The 22,982-nt window shown below is 44.5% G+C and overlaps 1 protein-coding gene and 13 non-coding genes across 14 annotated transcripts; 10 read left to right on the forward strand and 4 right to left on the reverse strand.

Moving 5' to 3' along the window:
- The first annotated feature begins 465 nt into the window (after positions 1–465).
- Positions 466–538, forward strand: trnar-ucg. The gene has a single exon. It is a non-coding gene; the product is annotated as a tRNA-Arg (tRNA).
- Positions 539–898: 360 nt separating this feature from the next.
- trnai-aau lies at positions 899–972 on the forward strand. The gene has a single exon. It is a non-coding gene; the product is annotated as a tRNA-Ile (tRNA).
- Positions 973–2,962: 1,990 nt separating this feature from the next.
- On the forward strand, positions 2,963–3,035 carry trnar-ucg. Its single transcript has one exon. It is a non-coding gene; the product is annotated as a tRNA-Arg (tRNA).
- Positions 3,036–3,395: 360 nt separating this feature from the next.
- On the forward strand, positions 3,396–3,469 carry trnai-aau. The gene has a single exon. It is a non-coding gene; the product is annotated as a tRNA-Ile (tRNA).
- A 1,990-nt stretch (positions 3,470–5,459) lies between these two features.
- On the forward strand, positions 5,460–5,532 carry trnar-ucg. The gene has a single exon. It is a non-coding gene; the product is annotated as a tRNA-Arg (tRNA).
- Positions 5,533–5,892: 360 nt separating this feature from the next.
- Positions 5,893–5,966, forward strand: trnai-aau. The gene has a single exon. It is a non-coding gene; the product is annotated as a tRNA-Ile (tRNA).
- A 2,172-nt stretch (positions 5,967–8,138) lies between these two features.
- On the forward strand, positions 8,139–8,212 carry trnai-aau. Its single transcript has one exon. It is a non-coding gene; the product is annotated as a tRNA-Ile (tRNA).
- Positions 8,213–9,287: 1,075 nt separating this feature from the next.
- trnai-aau lies at positions 9,288–9,361 on the forward strand. The gene has a single exon. It is a non-coding gene; the product is annotated as a tRNA-Ile (tRNA).
- Positions 9,362–11,530: 2,169 nt separating this feature from the next.
- trnai-aau lies at positions 11,531–11,604 on the forward strand. The gene has a single exon. It is a non-coding gene; the product is annotated as a tRNA-Ile (tRNA).
- A 1,074-nt stretch (positions 11,605–12,678) lies between these two features.
- trnai-aau lies at positions 12,679–12,752 on the forward strand. The gene has a single exon. It is a non-coding gene; the product is annotated as a tRNA-Ile (tRNA).
- Positions 12,753–15,595: 2,843 nt separating this feature from the next.
- Positions 15,596–21,878, reverse strand: LOC119901522 (nucleolar protein 58-like). Its single transcript, XM_038717100.1, has 15 exons — positions 21,723–21,878; positions 21,175–21,251; positions 20,991–21,043; positions 20,562–20,686; positions 20,237–20,373; positions 19,975–20,039; positions 19,578–19,712; positions 19,074–19,219; positions 18,690–18,816; positions 18,337–18,500; positions 18,112–18,246; positions 16,632–16,693; positions 16,389–16,540; positions 16,178–16,299; positions 15,596–16,075 (listed from the first exon to the last, which is right to left on the reverse strand). The coding sequence occupies exons 1-15, from the start codon at positions 21,765–21,767 to the stop codon at positions 16,022–16,024; spliced, it is 1,599 nt and encodes a 532-aa protein (XP_038573028.1). The 5' UTR covers positions 21,768–21,878; the 3' UTR covers positions 15,596–16,021.
- On the reverse strand, positions 18,574–18,656 carry LOC119901525. Its single transcript, XR_005444217.1, has one exon. It is a non-coding gene; the product is annotated as a small nucleolar RNA SNORD11B (small nucleolar RNA).
- LOC119901524 lies at positions 18,905–18,988 on the reverse strand. Its single transcript, XR_005444216.1, has one exon. It is a non-coding gene; the product is annotated as a small nucleolar RNA SNORD11B (small nucleolar RNA).
- On the reverse strand, positions 20,863–20,952 carry LOC119901523. Its single transcript, XR_005444215.1, has one exon. It is a non-coding gene; the product is annotated as a small nucleolar RNA SNORD70 (small nucleolar RNA).
- Positions 21,879–22,982: the final 1,104 nt, after the last annotated feature.

Consider the following 22,982-nt stretch of genomic DNA (forward strand, 5'->3'; position numbering starts at 1 on the left):
TGGGGAGTTCTTGGCAGAGGTTTCCTTTGTTAAAGTCACCAAGAACAATAACAAGGGAGTCCGGGTTTGTCTGCTCCACACACAGTATCCGGTCGGCCAGCATGCGCTGTGCGTCCTGCACGTTGGCGTGCGGCAGAATGTAAGCACCAACCAGAATGAATGAAGCAAACTCACGGGGGGAGTAAAGCGGTTTACAGTTTATGATTAAAAATTCCAGATTAGGAGAACAGTGCTGCTGAATGGCGTTTGCATTGTCCTGCTCACAAGCGAGAGCTTTCCGATTTAAACAAATTCTGCCCCTCTTATGCCAAGTTACAAGGACTTTACACATGACAGGATATCCAGTGACTGTTAGCACGGCGCTAAAAGCTACAAGATCTTGAGTTTGATTCCCAAGCTGGCCACTCTTAGTGCTTTGACAAGACCAGATCACCAAGTGTTGTAAGATGTGAGCAAGGGAAACGGGACCGCGTGGCCTAACGGACAAGGCGTCTGACTTCGGATCAGAAGATTGAGGGTTCGAGTCCCTTCGTGGTTGAAGGCCCCTCCGTTATTTATGGAGAAATACTTAAAGCCATCGCGACAGACCGTATAAGAAGTGAGTATTTTCAAGTTTAAACAATTTGTGCTTGCATAGACTTGGGGGCACTTTGCACACGACTGAACATCCAAAACTTGTCCGTTTCTTTTTTTTTTACTTCTGGAGGACAAATTGTTTAAAAAAAGAACCACAAAAGCAGGCGGCTCAGGTCAAAGGTTTTGAGTGTACTGCTCACCTGGAAGGTGGTCACACATGACTTAACATCCAGTATGGAGCCATTGTCTGTTTTAGTCTGTCCCTGTTGTTTTATGCATTGAATTTTGTTAGCAAAAAGAAAGAAAGAAGCACCCCACAGCAGGCCGGTTAGCTCAGATGGTTAGAGCGTGGTGCTAATAACGCCAAGGTCATGGGTTCAACCCCCATACTGGCCAGTGGTGACCATTTAACAACTCGACGTCAGAATCAGAAGGAGCTTTGTTGCCAAGTACCTTCTTACACATACAAGGAATTTGCTTTGGTGTTGAGGTGCTACACCAGACAGACATACAGCTGACATAAATAGATGTAGAAATATGTAATAAACAAATGCAAGTTATATATGAAGAATAGAGAAAAATAATACAACTGACAATATAAAAAAATGGAACAACAACCACTTACAATTAACAACAAATATTTGTGGCGAGAGGTTTTGGTCCTGATGGACCGCAGCCTCTTGCCAGAGGGGAGAGTCTGAAACAGTTTGTGACCGGGATGGGAGGCGTCAGCTGCTGCAGTCTTTCCTGCTCGCCTCAGAGTCCTGGAGGCGTGCAGGTCCTGAAGCGATGCAAGATTGCAGTCAATCACCTTCTCTGCAGAGCGAATGATACGCTGCAGCCTGCCCTTGCCCCGGGAGTGGGTCTATGATGGATTTAAGGTGGGACAACACAAGGCGCTCCAAAGACTTCATCACCACAGAGGTCAGGGCGACGGGTCTGTAGTCGTTTAGTCCCGTGGTCCTTGGTTTTTTGGGGACAGGGATGATGGTGGAGGCTTTGAAGCAGGCTGGCACATGGCATGACTCCAGTGAGGTGTTAAAAATGTCTGTAAACACCGGAGACAGCTGATCAGCACAGTGCTTCAGGGTGGATGGGGAGACAGAGTCCGGCCCCGCTGCTTTGCGAGGTTTCTGCCTCCTGAACAGTCTGTTAACATCCCTCTCTTGGATGGTAAGAGAGGGGGAGGAGGTGGGGGATGAGATGGTGGACTGTGGCCGATCAGTGGTGTGACGGGGGATGGTGTCAGGTCTGTCCCATTGTCTTTCAAAGCGACAGTAAAACTGGTTCAACTCGTTGGCAAGGCGTGAGTCGTTCATGGAGTGGGGGGATTTAGGTTTGTAGCTGCTGATCCGTCTGAATCCTCTCCAGACAGAAGCAGAGTCATTCCTTGAGGACTGGTCTTGTAGTCTCTCTGCATACAGCTGTTTAGCATCTCGCACCGCCTTGCTAAACCTGTACTTTGACTCCTTAAACCTGGCCCGGTCTCCACTCCTAATCGCCTCTTCCTTTTCCAACCTCAGCTGTCTGAGCTTAGCTGTGAACCAGGGTCTGTCATTGTTATAACTCACCCTGCTGCGTGTTGGAATGCAGCTGTCCTCACAGAAGCTGATGTAGGATGTCACAGCCTCTGTAAACTCATCCAGATTGTTGGTAGCAGTCCTGAAAACATCCCAGTCAGTGCAGTCCAAGCATGCCTGAAGATCCTCTACAGCTTGACTGCTCCATTTCTTTGATGTCCTCACTACAGGTTTACAGAGTTTTAATTTCTGTCTGTAAGCAGGAATCAGGTGGACCATGACATGATCAGAGTGTCCCAGTGGAGCGCGTCTAACGGCGAGATAGGCACTGCTAACTGTGGTGTAACAGTGATCCAAAGTGTTCCCCTCTCTGGTTGGACACTTAATGAACTGTCTGTATTTGGGGAGTTCTTGGCAGAGGTTTCCTTTGTTAAAGTCACCAAGAACAATAACAAGGGAGTCCGGGTTTGTCTGCTCCACACACAGTATCCGGTCGGCCAGCATGCGCTGTGCGTCCTGCACGTTGGCGTGCGGCAGAATGTAAGCACCAACCAGAATGAATGAAGCAAACTCACGGGGGGAGTAAAGCGGTTTACAGTTTATGATTAAAAATTCCAGATTAGGAGAACAGTGCTGCTGAATGGCGTTTGCATTGTCCTGCTCACAAGCGAGAGCTTTCCGATTTAAACAAATTCTGCCCCTCTTATGCCAAGTTACAAGGACTTTACACATGACAGGATATCCAGTGACTGTTAGCACGGCGCTAAAAGCTACAAGATCTTGAGTTTGATTCCCAAGCTGGCCACTCTTAGTGCTTTGACAAGACCAGATCACCAAGTGTTGTAAGATGTGAGCAAGGGAAACGGGACCGCGTGGCCTAACGGACAAGGCGTCTGACTTCGGATCAGAAGATTGAGGGTTCGAGTCCCTTCGTGGTTGAAGGCCCCTCCGTTATTTATGGAGAAATACTTAAAGCCATCGCGACAGACCGTATAAGAAGTGAGTATTTTCAAGTTTAAACAATTTGTGCTTGCATAGACTTGGGGGCACTTTGCACACGACTGAACATCCAAAACTTGTCCGTTTCTTTTTTTTTTACTTCTGGAGGACAAATTGTTTAAAAAAAGAACCACAAAAGCAGGCGGCTCAGGTCAAAGGTTTTGAGTGTACTGCTCACCTGGAAGGTGGTCACACATGACTTAACATCCAGTATGGAGCCATTGTCTGTTTTAGTCTGTCCCTGTTGTTTTATGCATTGAATTTTGTTAGCAAAAAGAAAGAAAGAAGCACCCCACAGCAGGCCGGTTAGCTCAGATGGTTAGAGCGTGGTGCTAATAACGCCAAGGTCATGGGTTCAACCCCCATACTGGCCAGTGGTGACCATTTAACAACTCGACGTCAGAATCAGAAGGAGCTTTGTTGCCAAGTACCTTCTTACACATACAAGGAATTTGCTTTGGTGTTGAGGTGCTACACCAGACAGACATACAGCTGACATAAATAGATGTAGAAATATGTAATAAACAAATGCAAGTTATATATGAAGAATAGAGAAAAATAATACAACTGACAATATAAAAAAATGGAACAACAACCACTTACAATTAACAACAAATATTTGTGGCGAGAGGTTTTGGTCCTGATGGACCGCAGCCTCTTGCCAGAGGGGAGAGTCTGAAACAGTTTGTGACCGGGATGGGAGGCGTCAGCTGCTGCAGTCTTTCCTGCTCGCCTCAGAGTCCTGGAGGCGTGCAGGTCCTGAAGCGATGCAAGATTGCAGTCAATCACCTTCTCTGCAGAGCGAATGATACGCTGCAGCCTGCCCTTGCCCCGGGAGTGGGTCTATGATGGATTTAAGGTGGGACAACACAAGGCGCTCCAAAGACTTCATCACCACAGAGGTCAGGGCGACGGGTCTGTAGTCGTTTAGTCCCGTGGTCCTTGGTTTTTTGGGGACAGGGATGATGGTGGAGGCTTTGAAGCAGGCTGGCACATGGCATGACTCCAGTGAGGTGTTAAAAATGTCTGTAAACACCGGAGACAGCTGATCAGCACAGTGCTTCAGGGTGGATGGGGAGACAGAGTCCGGCCCCGCTGCTTTGCGAGGTTTCTGCCTCCTGAACAGTCTGTTAACATCCCTCTCTTGGATGGTAAGAGAGGGGGAGGAGGTGGGGGATGAGATGGTGGACTGTGGCCGATCAGTGGTGTGACGGGGGATGGTGTCAGGTCTGTCCCATTGTCTTTCAAAGCGACAGTAAAACTGGTTCAACTCGTTGGCAAGGCGTGAGTCGTTCATGGAGTGGGGGGATTTAGGTTTGTAGCTGCTGATCCGTCTGAATCCTCTCCAGACAGAAGCAGAGTCATTCCTTGAGGACTGGTCTTGTAGTCTCTCTGCATACAGCTGTTTAGCATCTCGCACCGCCTTGCTAAACCTGTACTTTGACTCCTTAAACCTGGCCCGGTCTCCACTCCTAATCGCCTCTTCCTTTTCCAACCTCAGCTGTCTGAGCTTAGCTGTGAACCAGGGTCTGTCATTGTTATAACTCACCCTGCTGCGTGTTGGAATGCAGCTGTCCTCACAGAAGCTGATGTAGGATGTCACAGCCTCTGTAAACTCATCCAGATTGTTGGTAGCAGTCCTGAAAACATCCCAGTCAGTGCAGTCCAAGCATGCCTGAAGATCCTCTACAGCTTGACTGCTCCATTTCTTTGATGTCCTCACTACAGGTTTACAGAGTTTTAATTTCTGTCTGTAAGCAGGAATCAGGTGGACCATGACATGATCAGAGTGTCCCAGTGGAGCGCGTCTAACGGCGAGATAGGCACTGCTAACTGTGGTGTAACAGTGATCCAAAGTGTTCCCCTCTCTGGTTGGACACTTAATGAACTGTCTGTATTTGGGGAGTTCTTGGCAGAGGTTTCCTTTGTTAAAGTCACCAAGAACAATAACAAGGGAGTCCGGGTTTGTCTGCTCCACACACAGTATCCGGTCGGCCAGCATGCGCTGTGCGTCCTGCACGTTGGCGTGCGGCAGAATGTAAGCACCAACCAGAATGAATGAAGCAAACTCACGGGGGGAGTAAAGCGGTTTACAGTTTATGATTAAAAATTCCAGATTAGGAGAACAGTGCTGCTGAATGGCGTTTGCATTGTCCTGCTCACAAGCGAGAGCTTTCCGATTTAAACAAATTCTGCCCCTCTTATGCCAAGTTACAAGGACTTTACACATGACAGGATATCCAGTGACTGTTAGCACGGCGCTAAAAGCTACAAGATCTTGAGTTTGATTCCCAAGCTGGCCACTCTTAGTGCTTTGACAAGACCAGATCACCAAGTGTTGTAAGATGTGAGCAAGGGAAACGGGACCGCGTGGCCTAACGGACAAGGCGTCTGACTTCGGATCAGAAGATTGAGGGTTCGAGTCCCTTCGTGGTTGAAGGCCCCTCCGTTATTTATGGAGAAATACTTAAAGCCATCGCGACAGACCGTATAAGAAGTGAGTATTTTCAAGTTTAAACAATTTGTGCTTGCATAGACTTGGGGGCACTTTGCACACGACTGAACATCCAAAACTTGTCCGTTTCTTTTTTTTTTACTTCTGGAGGACAAATTGTTTAAAAAAAGAACCACAAAAGCAGGCGGCTCAGGTCAAAGGTTTTGAGTGTACTGCTCACCTGGAAGGTGGTCACACATGACTTAACATCCAGTATGGAGCCATTGTCTGTTTTAGTCTGTCCCTGTTGTTTTATGCATTGAATTTTGTTAGCAAAAAGAAAGAAAGAAGCACCCCACAGCAGGCCGGTTAGCTCAGATGGTTAGAGCGTGGTGCTAATAACGCCAAGGTCATGGGTTCAACCCCCATACTGGCCAGTGGTGACCATTTAACAACTCGACGTCAGAATCAGAAGGAGCTTTGTTGCCAAGTACCTTCTTACACATACAAGGAATTTGCTTTGGTGTTGAGGTGCTACACCAGACAGACATACAGCTGACATAAATAGATGTAGAAATATGTAATAAACAAATGCAAGTTATATATGAAGAATAGAGAAAAATAATACAACTGACAATATAAAAAAATGGAACAACAACCACTTACAATTAACAACAAATATTTGTGGCGAGAGGTTTTGGTCCTGATGGACCGCAGCCTCTTGCCAGAGGGGAGAGTCTGAAACAGTTTGTGACCGGGATGGGAGGCGTCAGCTGCTGCAGTCTTTCCTGCTCGCCTCAGAGTCCTGGAGGCGTGCAGGTCCTGAAGCGATGCAAGATTGCAGTCAATCACCTTCTCTGCAGAGCGAATGATACGCTGCAGCCTGCCCTTGCCCCGGGAGTGGGTCTATGATGGATTTAAGGTGGGACAACACAAGGCGCTCCAAAGACTTCATCACCACAGAGGTCAGGGCGACGGGTCTGTAGTCGTTTAGTCCCGTGGTCCTTGGTTTTTTGGGGACAGGGATGATGGTGGAGGCTTTGAAGCAGGCTGGCACATGGCATGACTCCAGTGAGGTGTTAAAAATGTCTGTAAACACCGGAGACAGCTGATCAGCACAGTGCTTCAGGGTGGATGGGGAGACAGAGTCCGGCCCCGCTGCTTTGCGAGGTTTCTGCCTCCTGAACAGTCTGTTAACATCCCTCTCTTGGATGGTAAGAGAGGGGGAGGAGGTGGGGGATGAGATGGTGGACTGTGGCCGATCAGTGGTGTGACGGGGGATGGTGTCAGGTCTGTCCCATTGTCTTTCAAAGCGACAGTAAAACTGGTTCAACTCGTTGGCAAGGCGTGAGTCGTTCATGGAGTGGGGGGATTTAGGTTTGTAGCTGCTGATCCGTCTGAATCCTCTCCAGACAGAAGCAGAGTCATTCCTTGAGGACTGGTCTTGTAGTCTCTCTGCATACAGCTGTTTAGCATCTCGCACCGCCTTGCTAAACCTGTACTTTGACTCCTTAAACCTGGCCCGGTCTCCACTCCTAATCGCCTCTTCCTTTTCCAACCTCAGCTGTCTGAGCTTAGCTGTGAACCAGGGTCTGTCATTGTTATAACTCACCCTGCTGCGTGTTGGAATGCAGCTGTCCTCACAGAAGCTGATGTAGGATGTCACAGCCTCTGTAAACTCATCCAGATTGTTGGTAGCAGTCCTGAAAACATCCCAGTCAGTGCAGTCCAAGCATGCCTGAAGATCCTCTACAGCTTGACTGCTCCATTTCTTTGATGTCCTCACTACAGGTTTACAGAGTTTTAATTTCTGTCTGTAAGCAGGAATCAGGTGGACCATGACATGATCAGAGTGTCCCAGTGGAGCGCGTCTAACGGCGAGATAGGCACTGCTAACTGTGGTGTAACAGTGATCCAAAGTGTTCCCCTCTCTGGTTGGACACTTAATGAACTGTCTGTATTTGGGGAGTTCTTGGCAGAGGTTTCCTTTGTTAAAGTCACCAAGAACAATAACAAGGGAGTCCGGGTTTGTCTGCTCCACACACAGTATCCGGTCGGCCAGCATGCGCTGTGCGTCCTGCACGTTGGCGTGCGGCAGAATGTAAGCACCAACCAGAATGAATGAAGCAAACTCACGGGGGGAGTAAAGCGGTTTACAGTTTATGATTAAAAATTCCAGATTAGGAGAACAGTGCTGCTGAATGGCGTTTGCATTGTCCTGCTCACAAGCGAGAGCTTTCCGATTTAAACAAATTCTCCGTTATTTATGGAGAAATACTTAAAGCCATCGCGACAGACCGTATAAGAAGTGAGTATTTTCAAGTTTAAACAATTTGTGCTTGCATAGACTTGGGGGCACTTTGCACACGACTGAACATCCAAAACTTGTCCGTTTCTTTTTTTTTTTACTTCTGGAGGACAAATTGTTTAAAAAAAGAACCACAAAAGCAGGCGGCTCAGGTCAAAGGTTTTGAGTGTACTGCTCACCTGGAAGGTGGTCACACATGACTTAACATCCAGTATGGAGCCATTGTCTGTTTTAGTCTGTCCCTGTTGTTTTATGCATTGAATTTTGTTAGCAAAAAGAAAGAAAGAAGCACCCCACAGCAGGCCAGTTAGCTCAGATGGTTAGAGCGTGGTGCTAATAACGCCAAGGTCATGGGTTCAACCCCCATACTGGCCAGTGGTGACCATTTAACAACTCGACGTCAGAATCAGAAGGAGCTTTGTTGCCAAGTACCTTCTTACACATACAAGGAATTTGCTTTGGTGTTGAGGTGCTACACGCAGACAGACATACAGCTGACATAAATAGATGTAGAAATATGTAATAAACAAATGCAAGTTATATATGAAGAATAGAGAAAAATAATACAACTGACAATATAAAAAATGGAACAACAACCACTTACAATTAACAACAAATATTTGTGGCGAGAGGTTTTGGTCCTGATGGACCGCAGCCTCTTGCCAGAGGGGAGAGTCTGAAACAGTTTGTGACCGGGATGGGAGGCGTCAGCTGCTGCAGTCTTTCCTGCTCGCCTCAGAGTCCTGGAGGCGTGCAGGTCCTGAAGCGATGCAAGATTGCAGTCAATCACCTTCTCTGCAGAGCGAATGATACGCTGCAGTCTGCCCTTGCCCCGGGAGTGGGTCTATGATGGATTTAAGGTGGGACAACACAAGGCGCTCCAAAGACTTCATCACCACAGAGGTCAGGGCGACGGGTCTGCACGTTGGCGTGCGGCAGAATGTAAGCACCAACCAGAATGAATGAAGCAAACTCACGGGGGGAGTAAAGCGGTTTACAGTTTATGATAAAAAATTCCAGATTAGGAGAACAGTGCTGCTGAATGGCGTTTGCATTGTCCTGCTCACAAGCGAGAGCTTTCCGATTTAAACAAATTCTCCGTTATTTATGGAGAAATACTTAAAGCCATCGCGACAGACCGTATAAGAAGTGAGTATTTTCAAGTTTAAACAATTTGTGCTTGCATAGACTTGGGGGCACTTTGCACACGACTGAACATCCAAAACTTGTCCGTTTCTTTTTTTTTTTACTTCTGGAGGACAAATTGTTTAAAAAAAGAACCACAAAAGCAGGCGGCTCAGGTCAAAGGTTTTGAGTGTACTGCTCACCTGGAAGGTGGTCACACATGACTTAACATCCAGTATGGAGCCATTGTCTGTTTTAGTCTGTCCCTGTTGTTTTATGCATTGAATTTTGTTAGCAAAAAGAAAGAAAGAAGCACCCCACAGCAGGCCGGTTAGCTCAGATGGTTAGAGCGTGGTGCTAATAACGCCAAGGTCATGGGTTCAACCCCCATACTGGCCAGTGGTGACCATTTAACAACTCGACGTCAGAATCAGAAGGAGCTTTGTTGCCAAGTACCTTCTTACACATACAAGGAATTTGCTTTGGTGTTGAGGTGCTACACCAGACAGACATACAGCTGACATAAATAGATGTAGAAATATGTAATAAACAAATGCAAGTTATATATGAAGAATAGAGAAAAATAATACAACTGACAATATAAAAAATGGAACAACAACCACTTACAATTAACAACAAATATTTGTGGCGAGAGGTTTTGGTCCTGATGGACCGCAGCCTCTTGCCAGAGGGGAGAGTCTGAAACAGTTTGTGACCGGGATGGGAGGCGTCAGCTGCTGCAGTCTTTCCTGCTCGCCTCAGAGTCCTGGAGGCGTGCAGGTCCTGAAGCGATGCAAGATTGCAGTCAATCACCTTCTCTGCAGAGCGAATGATACGCTGCAGCCTGCCCTTGCCCCGGGAGTGGGTCTATGATGGATTTAAGGTGGGACAACACAAGGCGCTCCAAAGACTTCATCACCACAGAGGTCAGGGCGACGGGTCTGTAGTCGTTTAGTCCCGTGGTCCTTGGTTTTTTGGGGACAGGGATGATGGTGGAGGCTTTGAAGCAGGCTGGCACATGGCATGACTCCAGTGAGGTGTTAAAAATGTCTGTAAACACCGGAGACAGCTGATCAGCACAGTGCTTCAGGGTGGATGGGGAGACAGAGTCCGGCCCCGCTGCTTTGCGAGGTTTCTGCCTCCTGAACAGTCTGTTAACATCCCTCTCTTGGATGGTAAGAGAGGGGGAGGAGGTGGGGGATGAGATGGTGGACTGTGGCCGATCAGTGGTGTGACGGGGGATGGTGTCAGGTCTGTCCCATTGTCTTTCAAAGCGACAGTAAAACTGGTTCAACTCGTTGGCAAGGCGTGAGTCGTTCATGGAGTGGGGGGATTTAGGTTTGTAGCTGCTGATCCGTCTGAATCCTCTCCAGACAGAAGCAGAGTCATTCCTTGAGGACTGGTCTTGTAGTCTCTCTGCATACAGCTGTTTAGCATCTCGCACCGCCTTGCTAAACCTGTACTTTGACTCCTTAAACCTGGCCCGGTCTCCACTCCTAATCGCCTCTTCCTTTTCCAACCTCAGCTGTCTGAGCTTAGCTGTGAACCAGGGTCTGTCATTGTTATAACTCACCCTGCTGCGTGTTGGAATGCAGCTGTCCTCACAGAAGCTGATGTAGGATGTCACAGCCTCTGTAAACTCATCCAGATTGTTGGTAGCAGTCCTGAAAACATCCCAGTCAGTGCAGTCCAAGCATGCCTGAAGATCCTCTACAGCTTGACTGCTCCATTTCTTTGATGTCCTCACTACAGGTTTACAGAGTTTTAATTTCTGTCTGTAAGCAGGAATCAGGTGGACCATGACATGATCAGAGTGTCCCAGTGGAGCGCGTCTAACGGCGAGATAGGCACTGCTAACTGTGGTGTAACAGTGATCCAAAGTGTTCCCCTCTCTGGTTGGACACTTAATGAACTGTCTGTATTTGGGGAGTTCTTGGCAGAGGTTTCCTTTGTTAAAGTCACCAAGAACAATAACAAGGGAGTCCGGGTTTGTCTGCTCCACACACAGTATCCGGTCGGCCAGCATGCGCTGTGCGTCCTGCACGTTGGCGTGCGGCAGAATGTAAGCACCAACCAGAATGAATGAAGCAAACTCACGGGGGAGTAAAGCGGTTTACAGTTTATGATTAAAAATTCCAGATTAGGAGAACAGTGCTGCTGAATGGCGTTTGCATTGTCCTGCTCACAAGCGAGAGCTTTCCGATTTAAACAAATTCTCCGTTATTTATGGAGAAATACTTAAAGCCATCGTGACAGACCGTATAAGAAGTGAGTATTTTCAAGTTTAAACAATTTGTGCTTGCATAGACTTGGGGGCACTTTGCACACGACTGAACATCCAAAACTTGTCCGTTTCTTTTTTTTTTACTTCTGGAGGACAAATTGTTTAAAAAAAGAACCACAAAAGCAGGCGGCTCAGGTCAAAGGTTTTGAGTGTACTGCTCACCTGGAAGGTGGTCACACATGACTTAACATCCAGTATGGAGCCATTGTCTGTTTTAGTCTGTCCCTGTTGTTTTATGCATTGAATTTTGTTAGCAAAAAGAAAGAAAGAAGCACCCCACAGCAGGCCAGTTAGCTCAGATGGTTAGAGCGTGGTGCTAATAACGCCAAGGTCATGGGTTCAACCCCCATACTGGCCAGTGGTGACCATTTAACAACTCGACGTCAGAATCAGAAGGAGCTTTGTTGCCAAGTACCTTCTTACACATACAAGGAATTTGCTTTGGTGTTGAGGTGCTACACGCAGACAGACATACAGCTGACATAAATAGATGTAGAAATATGTAATAAACAAATGCAAGTTATATATGAAGAATAGAGAAAAATAATACAACTGACAATATAAAAAATGGAACAACAACCACTTACAATTAACAACAAATATTTGTGGCGAGAGGTTTTGGTCCTGATGGACCGCAGCCTCTTGCCAGAGGGGAGAGTCTGAAACAGTTTGTGACCGGGATGGGAGGCGTCAGCTGCTGCAGTCTTTCCTGCTCGCCTCAGAGTCCTGGAGGCGTGCAGGTCCTGAAGCGATGCAAGATTGCAGTCAATCACCTTCTCTGCAGAGCGAATGATACGCTGCAGTCTGCCCTTGCCCCGGGAGTGGGTCTATGATGGATTTAAGGTGGGACAACACAAGGCGCTCCAAAGACTTCATCACCACAGAGGTCAGGGCGACGGGTCTGCACGTTGGCGTGCGGCAGAATGTAAGCACCAACCAGAATGAATGAAGCAAACTCACGGGGGGAGTAAAGCGGTTTACAGTTTATGATAAAAAATTCCAGATTAGGAGAACAGTGCTGCTGAATGGCGTTTGCATTGTCCTGCTCACAAGCGAGAGCTTTCCGAATTAAACAAATTCTCCATTATTTATGGAGAAATACTTAAAGCCATCGCGACAGACCGTATAAGAAGTGAGTATTTTCAAGTTTAAACAATTTGTGCTTGCATAGACTTGGGGGCACTTTGCACACGACTGAACATCCAAAACTTGTCCGTTTCTTTTTTTTTTACTTCTGGAGGACAAATTGTTTAAAAAAAGAACCACAAAAGCAGGCGGCTCAGGTCAAAGGTTTTGAGTGTACTGCTCACCTGGAAGGTGGTCACACATGACTTAACATCCAGTATGGAGCCATTGTCTGTTTTAGTCTGTCCCTGTTGTTTTATGCATTGAATTTTGTTAGCAAAAAGAAAGAAAGAAGCACCCCACAGCAGGCCGGTTAGCTCAGATGGTTAGAGCGTGGTGCTAATAACGCCAAGGTCATGGGTTCAACCCCCATACTGGCCAGTGGTGACCATTTAACAACTCGACGTCAGAATCAGAAGGAGCTTTGTTGCCAAGTACCTTCTTACACATACAAGGAATTTGCTTTGGTGTTGAGGTGCTACACCCAGACAGACATACAGCTGACATAAATAGATGTAGAAATATGTAATAAACAAATGCAAGTTATATATGAAGAATAGAGAAAAATAATACAACTGACAATATAAAAAAATGGAACAACAACCACTTACAATTAACAACAAATATTTGTGGCGAGAGGTTTTGGTCCTGATGGACCGCAGCCTCTTGCCAGAGGGGAGAGTCTGAAACAGTTTGTGACCGGGATGGGAGGCGTCAGCTGCTGCAGTCTTTCCTGCTCGCCTCAGAGTCCTGGAGGCGTGCAGGTCCTGAAGCGATGCAAGATTGCAGTCAATCACCTTCTCTGCAGAGCGAATGATACGCTGCAGCCTGCCCTTGCCCCGGGAGTGGGTCTATGATGGATTTAAGGTGGGACAACACAAGGCGCTCCAAAGACTTCATCACCACAGAGGTCAGGGCGACGGGTCTGTAGTCGTTTAGTCCCGTGGTCCTTGGTTTTTTGGGGACAGGGATGATGGTGGAGGCTTTGAAGCAGGCTGGCACATGGCATGACCCAGTGAGGTGTTAAAAATGTCTGTAAACACCGGAGACAGCTGATCAGCACAGTGCTTCAGGGTGGATGGGGAGACAGAGTCCGGCCCCGCTGCTTTGCGAGGTTTCTGCCTCCTGAACAGTCTGTTAACATCCCTCTCTTGGATGGTAAGAGAGGGGGAGGAGGTGGGGGATGAGATGGTGGACTGTGGCCGATCAGTGGTGTGACGGGGGATGGTGTCAGGTCTGTCCCATTGTCTTTCAAAGCGACAGTAAAACTGGTTCAACTCGTTGGCAAGGCGTGAGTCGTTCATGGAGTGGGGGGATTTAGGTTTGTAGCTGCTGATCCGTCTGAATCCTCTCCAGACAGAAGCAGAGTCATTCCTTGAGGACTGGTCTTGTAGTCTCTCTGCATACAGCTGTTTAGCATCTCGCACCGCCTTGCTAAACCTGTACTTTGACTCCTTAAACCTGGCCCGGTCTCCACTCCTAATCGCCTCTTCCTTTTCCAACCTCAGCTGTCTGAGCTTAGCTGTGAACCAGGGTCTGTCATTGTTATAACTCACCCTGCTGCGTGTTGGAATGCAGCTGTCCTCACAGAAGCTGATGTAGGATGTCACAGCCTCTGTAAACTCATCCAGATTGTTGGTAGCAGTCCTGAAAACATCCCAGTCAGTGCAGTCCAAGCATGCCTGAAGATCCTCTACAGCTTGACTGCTCCATTTCTTTGATGTCCTCACTACAGGTTTACAGAGTTTTAATTTCTGTCTGTAAGCAGGAATCAGGTGGACCATGACATGATCAGAGTGTCCCAGTGGAGCGCGTCTAACGGCGAGATAGGCACTGCTAACTGTGGTGTAACAGTGATCCAAAGTGTTCCCCTCTCTGGTTGGACACTTAATGAACTGTCTGTATTTGGGGAGTTCTTGGCAGAGGTTTCCTTTGTTAAAGTCACCAAGAACAATAACAAGGGAGTCCGGGTTTGTCTGCTCCACACACAGTATCCGGTCGGCCAGCATGCGCTGTGCGTCCTGCACGTTGGCGTGCGGCAGAATGTAAGCACCAACCAGAATGAATGAAGCAAACTCACGGGGGGAGTAAAGCGGTTTACAGTTTATGATTAAAAATTCCAGATTAGGAGAACAGTGCTGCTGAATGGCGTTTGCATTGTCCTGCTCACAAGCGAGAGCTTTCCGATTTAAACAAATTCTGCCCCTCTTATGCCAAGTTACAAGGACTTTACACATGACAGGATATCCAGTGACTGTTAGCACGGCGCTAAAAGCTACAAGATCTTGAGTTTGATTCCCAAGCTGGCCACTCTTAGTGCTTTGACAAGACCAGATCACCAAGTGTTGTAAGATGTGGCCTAACGGACAAGGCGTCTGACTTCGGATCAGAAGATTGAGGGTTCGAGTCCCTTCGTGGTTGAAGGCCCCTCGTTATTTATGGAGAAATACTTAAAGCCATCGCGACAGACCGTATAAGAAGTGAGTATTTTCAAGTTTAAACAATTTGTGCTTGCATAGACTTGGGGGCACTTTGCACACGACTGAACATCCAAAACTTGTCCGTTTCTTTTTTTTTTTACTTCTGGAGGACAAATTGTTTAAAAAAAGAACCACAAAAGCAGGCGGCTCAGGTCAAAGGTTTTGAGTGTACTGCTCACCTGGAAGGTGGTCACACCAAGTACCTTCTTACACATACAAGGAATTTGCTTTGGTGTTGAGGTGCTACACCCAGACAGACATACAGCTGACATAAATAGATGTAGAAATATGTAATAAACAAATGCAAGTTATATATGAAGAATAGAGAAAAATAATACAACTGACAATATAAAAAAATGGAACAACAACCACTTACAATTAACAACAAATATTTGTGGCGAGAGGTTTTGGTCCTGATGGACCGCAGCCTCTTGCCAGAGGGGAGAGTCTGAAACAGTTTGTGACCGGGATGGGAGGCGTCAGCTGCTGCAGTCTTTCCTGCTCGCCTCAGAGTCCTGGAGGCGATGCAAGATTGCAGTCAATCACCTTCTCTGCAGAGCGAATGATACGCTGCAGCCTGCCCTTGTCCCTGGCAGTGGCAGCAGCGTATCAGATGGTGATGGAGGAGGGGGGGGGGGTACCGTATCTCTCTGAAATTTGCATCATCAGTCACCCTTAGTTAAATGTAAAATATATATATATATATATATATATATATATTTTCTTTCAACAAAACCAGACCAATAGAGCGAAAAATGTTTATTTCACCAGGGCAGACATTCAGTCTGACAATAAAAAACCTCCGCAGGAGAACTGGGGAATCTTTCCTTATCAACTCATTGCTCTGTGGTAAATTTGTTAATTGTCTGATACAGAGGTGTTCACAAATAAAAATCAACATAAAAACTGCCCATCCAGGATAGTAGATAACAAACCTATCTTAAAAAATAAAACAAATAAAATGAATACTTTTCACTTATTTTATGACTGGAAATACACTCTGATTTCCAACCACACCATACTCTGATATAAAATCAATGATTTTGGACATGAACTCTTTTCATATTCAGAACTGGCGCTCAATATAGTATTGCCCTCAGAAATACATGTATGACACAAAACTAAAATGACAAAAAACTACAACAGAAAATATATACACTCTCCACTCTTTCAGTCATCTTCCTCCTTGACCTTTTTTTTCTTCTTTTTCTTCTTCTCTGTTGACTGGAAAGAGAACACAAGTTAGCACAACAAACACCAGCACTGGGGAACTTCTCTCATGAAGAGTCTTTAGACTTGGGATCAAGCTCCCAAATAAATTCCTACCTCTGTTACTACTACTTCTTCCTCCTCCTTTGGTTCCTCGGCTTCAGCCTCCACTTTCTTGTCCTTCTTCTTTTTCTTTTTCTTTGGAGTCTCCTCCGCTTCTGCTGACGTTCCTGCTTCTTCTACAGAACATTCAGAAAAAACACAATGAGCACCATGAACTCCATTGTCGACACAGCCACAAGATTAGGTTCATTCCTAATCCACCCACCTGCTACTGGTTCCTTTTTGGACTTCTTGGATTTGACCACCGGTGTTTCGGGCTCTTCACCAGCCTCTTCCTCCTCTACCTCCTCAAACTTCCTCTTCTTTGAGGTGGAGGGAATAGTAGAATCGCCGGATGGATCGTAAATTCTCACTTCACTGTGGAGGTCAAAGTGGGTATTTAACATCTATCATATCAACATGTGAAAATATATACATTTTTGGAAAGTAGCCATTTGTGTTTATTCACCTCTTGTGTTGGTATTTGTCTGCTTTTGCCATTGCTTTGCCTGTTCCACTGATTCTTCGGATCTGAGAATTAAAAAAAGTGGAGACAAAAATCAGTTGAGCAGCAGAAAGAAAGCCCATAGCAGACAACAGATGTATAAAAATTTACCTATTTAAACCAGCACACCAAAGTGAAAGGAGAAAATGGATCTGGGCCGGTATGTAAATTACTATGAATAGATTCGTACTAAAAAACAAACAAAAAAAGCCTAGATGCTAAAAGTAACTGTTCTTAAGTTACTCTAAAATGTTGTCTACCAGTAATGTCCTCCTTCAAACTCTGACTCAGAAGGTGAGCATGACATCAATCATCACAGCGTTGTGCACTGCACAATAAAAGTTACCCATTACTCATGACATCCAACTCAACCATGCTTTAAAATTTAAAAATTTAAAAACTAACATGCCAGAAGGGAGCTTTTATAAAAGAAATTTCCTCTACATTTATGTTGACAATATCAATATATGCTGTGTGGGATATTCTTCATAAAAATATTAAGGTTTAATGAAGGATATAGTAACCATTACAAGTGATACACATCTGTGGAGGCCCTTTTAAATTATTATGCGTTAACGAAATACATGTATAAACAATATAAATCACAACAATCGTCGACCTAAAAAAAATTTCTATAAAAATGTTTACTTGAAAGTTTAGATAGTTAAGAATCAGCTCATCAGGTCTACATTTTCTTTGTACAGTTTTTACAGCTCTGCTAATTTATCAATTATTGCACTTATTACTGTAACAAGGAATCACAATAACATGTGAGCTTTTAATAGTATTCATGTTTTTTTTCATTGTTGTTTAAGTAGTGTGTGCACAATGAACCATATATTTTTTTTCAACTCATCATCATCATCATATGTTTTCAAACATATACAGTGGGTACGGAAAGTATTCAGACCCCTTTAAATTTTGCTTTCCTAATAAAGTCCAATCAGTATAATCAAACACAGCTGGACTCAAATGAAGGTGTAGAACCATCTCAAGGATGATCAGAAGAAATAGACAGCACCTGAGTTAAATATGAGTGTCTCGGCAAAGGGTCTGAATACTTATGACCATGTGATATTTCAGTTTTTCTTTTTTAATAAATTTGCAAAAATTTCTACATTTCTGGTTTTTTCTGTCAAGATGGGGTGCTGAGTGTACATTACTGAGAAATAAAATGAACTTTTTTGATTTTTGGAAAATGGCTGCAATGAAACAAAGAGTGAAAAATTTAAAGGGGTCTGAATACTTTCCATACCCACTGTATAGTGTGTATCATTAGCTGACTCTGCTGGTCACTGAGACCTCCGGAGCTGTCGGAAATAATCTGTGAGCTGAGACCAAGTTTGAACACCCAGGAACGTTTCTGGGTGGCACCTTTCTCAATTCTATATACAATATAAAAGAAAAATTTTAGGGTAAATATCTTTGTTGTAGTTGTACTTACTCCCTTCTCCTCCAGCTGGCGCAGCCTTGCCTCCAGCTTGGCACGGTTATCCACTCCCATTTCTGTATTCGTGTCCTCTCCCAGGGCATCATAGCGAATAGCCAGGGCTGCTTTAGCTGCCAGCATTCTGGAGATCTGCACAAATATCACAAAGTCCACGATCATTTTCTAAACATCAGCCTGATGATCACTACCTACTCCAGTTACAGGTCCTTCTAAACTTACCTTGCCCTTATTCTTGGCAGTCGTCTGGCCCACCAGTGAGGCGTGATAGATCAGACCGTACTTTGGTGTGTCTTTGCGGGTCTTCAGGGCTCTAAACAGAGCCTTCTCTGCTCCGAGGATCTGCACTGTGGAGGCCGGATGCTTTGCCAGATTCAGAAGGGAACCTTAAGAACGCAGCAAAAGAAAGACCAGTAAAAATGTTGCTCTCACCGGTACCTGCCCATCGCGGCCCTTTCACGCAAGCTCAGATGAGGTAGTGACTTAACAGCATCAGTCATGTTCAGGTAAGTGACATAATGTCATCATCATCACCGCTTGGCTTGTTTTTACACAGTCCTTTCTCTGTGACTTACCTGCGTGTGAAATGAGGCGGGCGCCGACCAGCTCGCCCACCATTACTGTCAGGTTGGGGGCTATTGCCATCATTCGGTTCTTCAGGTAGTCATACAGCTGAGTGCGGTATTCTGAAATCTCTATCACCTGTGGAAAAGGAGATACGATTTGTTTTACAACTGCCAGAAAATAATCAAATATAACTCATTACTTTTTGGCCCCTTCAGCAGTAATGTGATTGTTCAGATGAGGTAGTGACTGAAAACCCACATGATTTGTTTCAGTGTAAAGACAATTGTCGTCATCATCACCACAGTCACTTGTGCTTTCCAATATTCAATAGTGAAATACAGGAATAACTAGATATTGAATTGAATGTGTAACGATGACACAAAGACACATACCTGATCACACAGGTGCCTAATGTTGCCGATGTCCTGTTCAGACACCTCTGTACCCATGGAGATCTCAGCAGCCAGTTTGACCTCAGCCTCGATTTCCTCAGGGAGGAGGTCTGACAGATCAGAACCTGCTACGTTTGTGCGATCACCTGGAGACACACAGTCACATTTAGCAACTAATAAGCAATCAAGCCATAAAATCAACTTGTGAAAACAGTTTTATAATCTTTTCAGGCTGTGCATAAGCTTTCTAAAATCCTTGAAAATATCCCAGATAATACTATATATATATTGATTGTTACCTTAGCTTGGGTTTGGAGACAACAGATGTATAACAGAAAGCCAGCATTACAAACGCCAGTAGTTTAAAAGATATCTCAGCCTCTGATAAGTTAATTTTAACTACTCTTTATTAGTGCATCTCTTGCAGTCGTTTACAGAAGTACAATACTAAATCACCAGAGTACTTATGTGCAAATGCAGATTTATTTATTTTATTTTTTTTACCAATTTTGCGGACAGCTTTGCAGTAGGCCAAGTTGTCTGTGATGACTTTTCCCAGCTCAGGAAAGTGCCAGCCATACCACTCCCTGCAGCGCATAATGTAGTTGTTAAGCTCCTTATCCAGGTCATCCAAAAGAGCTGAAGAGACGTAGAGAAGAAAAAAAAAAGAAATCACTACAGCTGAACATGTTAGTGAATTAATCTTCATTTTACAGCTTCCCGCTTCTCAACTATGAATGTTAACAATTTTCTCAGTGTTCGATGAAGTGAATATATTTTAAAATTTAATACATATAAACTATTATTGAGAAATAATCGCCAGATGAATTGGTAAGGAAAACAATTAGCTGCAGCCCAATTTACCACTAAACCATTCTTACATCATCAGAAAATAACTTACAGATGGCTTGCACGATCATAGTGTCCACTTTGTCTGGACTGAACTTCAGCTTGTACCGGGATAAACTGGAGAACACAGAGAAAAAGAAGATTTATTTGAGTTACTTCACATGCAAAACTATTTTTGATCTCACTAGCGAGACTGCTGCCTCAGTGGTAGTGACGAATGCTGAGGAAAATCTACAAGGAAGTTTCAGACAGCGAGTGTAATCATAGGCAGCAGCCGTGTTTATGTCACACTGTATCCACGATGTACCACCTACCTGTGAGCCAACCCCAGAGACATGGCACTGAGCTCCCTGGGAGGAAGCCCAGTGATGAGGCTCTCCATCTGACTCCTGATGCACCTCATGAGTTCAGCTACAGCAGGGCTGTGGACACAGCTCAGGTCCATCTTGTCCTGAAAACCAGAGCGAGGTTAGAGACAACAACTCTTGCATATAACGCTTAGCTTCTTAATCCGGTTTATGGCCAGGTACACATTCGATGAATTTACAAGTATACAAAATGATACAAAAAAAAAGCAGGATATTTGACAGAGAATGTGCAAAAGTTCAGCAATACTGATGCAGATGTTGGGTCACTCACTTTAATAATCCCACCAAGCTTTACATCACTGATGGCCAGCTGCTCGTGAGCCTCCTTGGCGACAACTTTCTTCAGCACTTTCTTCAAACTCTTGCCAATTTTCCCCTCAACCAGCGCAGTGGCAGCTGAGAGGCAGGGGTTAGGAACGCGGCATTAAATACACTCATTAAAATCACCACCATAAGCGGACCCAGACAACAGTCAACTTAATACACTTCAACAGAATAATTCTGTATGAAAATGCCAAGTTAAAAGGGACCAAACTACCCTTTTCTGGCATCTAAACTACATGCCAGCATGACAAGATGTGGTCTCAGTGGTAGTGACGAATACTGTGGGATGCCTCATGTTTGAATCAGACACAGAAATACATCACAGACCACACATCTCAGGTATACATAATTAGTGCACAAAGACATGTGTCACTACCTGCTAAGGCCTCTGTTGTGTCCTGAAACTTCTCAAAGTGCTTCAGCTTCACACTGGCAGGGACAAAAACAAAAATATATATATTAAAGGACACTTCATCCACTTTACATGAACTACAATTTATTAATGAATGACAACTCGCCGGTTGCATCTGTAGCAACAGGTGCTGAGCGTCAACCCTTACATTTTATTTGCTTTTTCAGGGGTTTGAAACTCCTTATACAGGCTGTCGACCTGCTGAAGCTTGGATTCATCGAGGACCTGAAATATAAGAAATGTACAGTTCCGATAAGCAATGCACGAGAAAAAACAAACACTGGTATGTAAAACCTCTCTAAATGTGTGGATAACGTGGCAATATCCTATATGTTGCATTCAGGTTGGGTGCTTATCAGATAACAGCATCGTCGTCATTTATTTAATTTCCAATATGAACGTGAAGTTTTCCTCAACATGCACACGTGGTTACAAGGCCTTCAGTGGACTGCTAACTTTGTGTTAGCATGTGCATTAGCACACACTCTCGTGCACAAGCAAAAATTGTAGATTTACACATTCACATACTTCAGTACAAAATAAAATATTACTTATTAATTTGTTGTTTGTTGTTACTTTGCCTACAACTGACCCACCGTGGGCTTTCGGTAACAACTAGCTGTGTGGCTAACTCAAGCTGCTAATGCGCAATTTGTCATTCTTCAAATGACAGCAAACAAAAATATGAATACATACTTTAAATATTGCATATCCAGCGGCGGTCTCAAATAACACAAGCATGTTGGCTGCGGCTCTGTTATTTTATAGACTTGAGGAGCTCTCTAAAAGGGAGAGCCTTCACGTTTTCCTCAAAGTCACCACGCTGCTGCTCTTCAGCCTCTACTGTCTGGAGCACATGCGGCAGAAAGAGCACCAGGAAACTGCTGGGTTGCCAGACCCTCCAATCGACATCACCCGATACCAGATGTGGTTTTGTTCATATTTTAGCTGAACACGCATATATCCGTACATCTTTTGGTTTCATAAATAGTAAGAAATGTCACATTTTCTTTTCGGTATAACAATTTAACACTGCACATTTATGATTATGTTATATTAGGCTCTCGGATTCAGGATCTTGATTTTTATAAGTTACTGTTTATTCTAGTCTTATTTTTCTAGTCAAACTGTTTTACTTTTTTGTGATTGCCATTTTTATTTGTATTTTTTTTCCTCATGTAGATTATCTTTAATGGTGGGGTTACATATCCTTTTTCTTGCCCTGTGGGTCTTTTGTGAAGCACATTGTGCTTTGTTTTATTAAGCAATATATGAATAAAGGTATTATTATATTATTATTATTATTATTAAAGCAAAGCAGGGCAAAAAAGACATGTAGTTTCACCACTTATTGAAATGGCTGACTTTGTCCCCTTCACTTTTTGAAAGCATAGTTTGTTAAAAATGTTCTGAAAACAGCTTGCAACAAGTAATAATAAATAACAAATGAAAATGCTTTGAGGAAGGGTTATTCACACAATAAGAAAACATGCAAGGCAATGTATATATAGAAGAAACAGATTTGCATTGTCCAAGTGTTAAAGTAACTTTAGGTAAAAAACTACTGATTACTGCATTTTATTTCTCTGTATTTATGAATTGCCACCTGAATTTTGTGTTTCCCTTTACATAAAAAAAACACATTTTCAAAAATTGGTGCAGATCATTTGTCCAGATGCAGGAAAGTAAGTGTTGAATGCTCAAAATCTTTTGGGGGGAGGACCACCAGACCCACTCATGTATTTCAGCATTGAATATTTCTTCAATAGTGTTAAAATGTCTGCTTGTTTTCGTTCTCATGACACCAATCTTGTGCATTGTCTGGTCTTGTGAGCTAAGTATCATCACAAGCCTAATCTGAGCCCTTAGGTCCAGTTTTCAACACAAATTGACGCCCTTTGTTTCAGTGGTTATCAGGCATCATGTTACTTTATCCACATTTCTCTAAAAGTGGAA

This window comes from Micropterus salmoides, unplaced genomic scaffold (assembly GCF_014851395.1).
Source record: "Micropterus salmoides isolate LMB-PRFRI ecotype aquatic unplaced genomic scaffold, ASM1485139v1 Ms_hic_scaffold_1351, whole genome shotgun sequence".
NCBI classification, from domain to species: Eukaryota; Metazoa; Chordata; class Actinopteri; order Centrarchiformes; family Centrarchidae; genus Micropterus; species Micropterus salmoides.

Coding starts and splice junctions, on each gene's coding strand:
- LOC119901522 (XM_038717100.1), bottom strand. CDS start 21,767: ATGCTTGTGTTATTTGAGACCGCCGCTGGATATGCAATATTTAAA. Junction 20,374..20,561: donor AGCTTGGTGGGATTATTAAA/GTGAGTGACCCA, acceptor TCTGGTTTTCAG/GACAAGATGGACCTGAGCTG. Junction 16,694..18,111: donor GCCAGCTGGAGGAGAAGGGA/GTAAGTACAACT, acceptor TTTAATTCTCAG/ATCCGAAGAATCAGTGGAAC.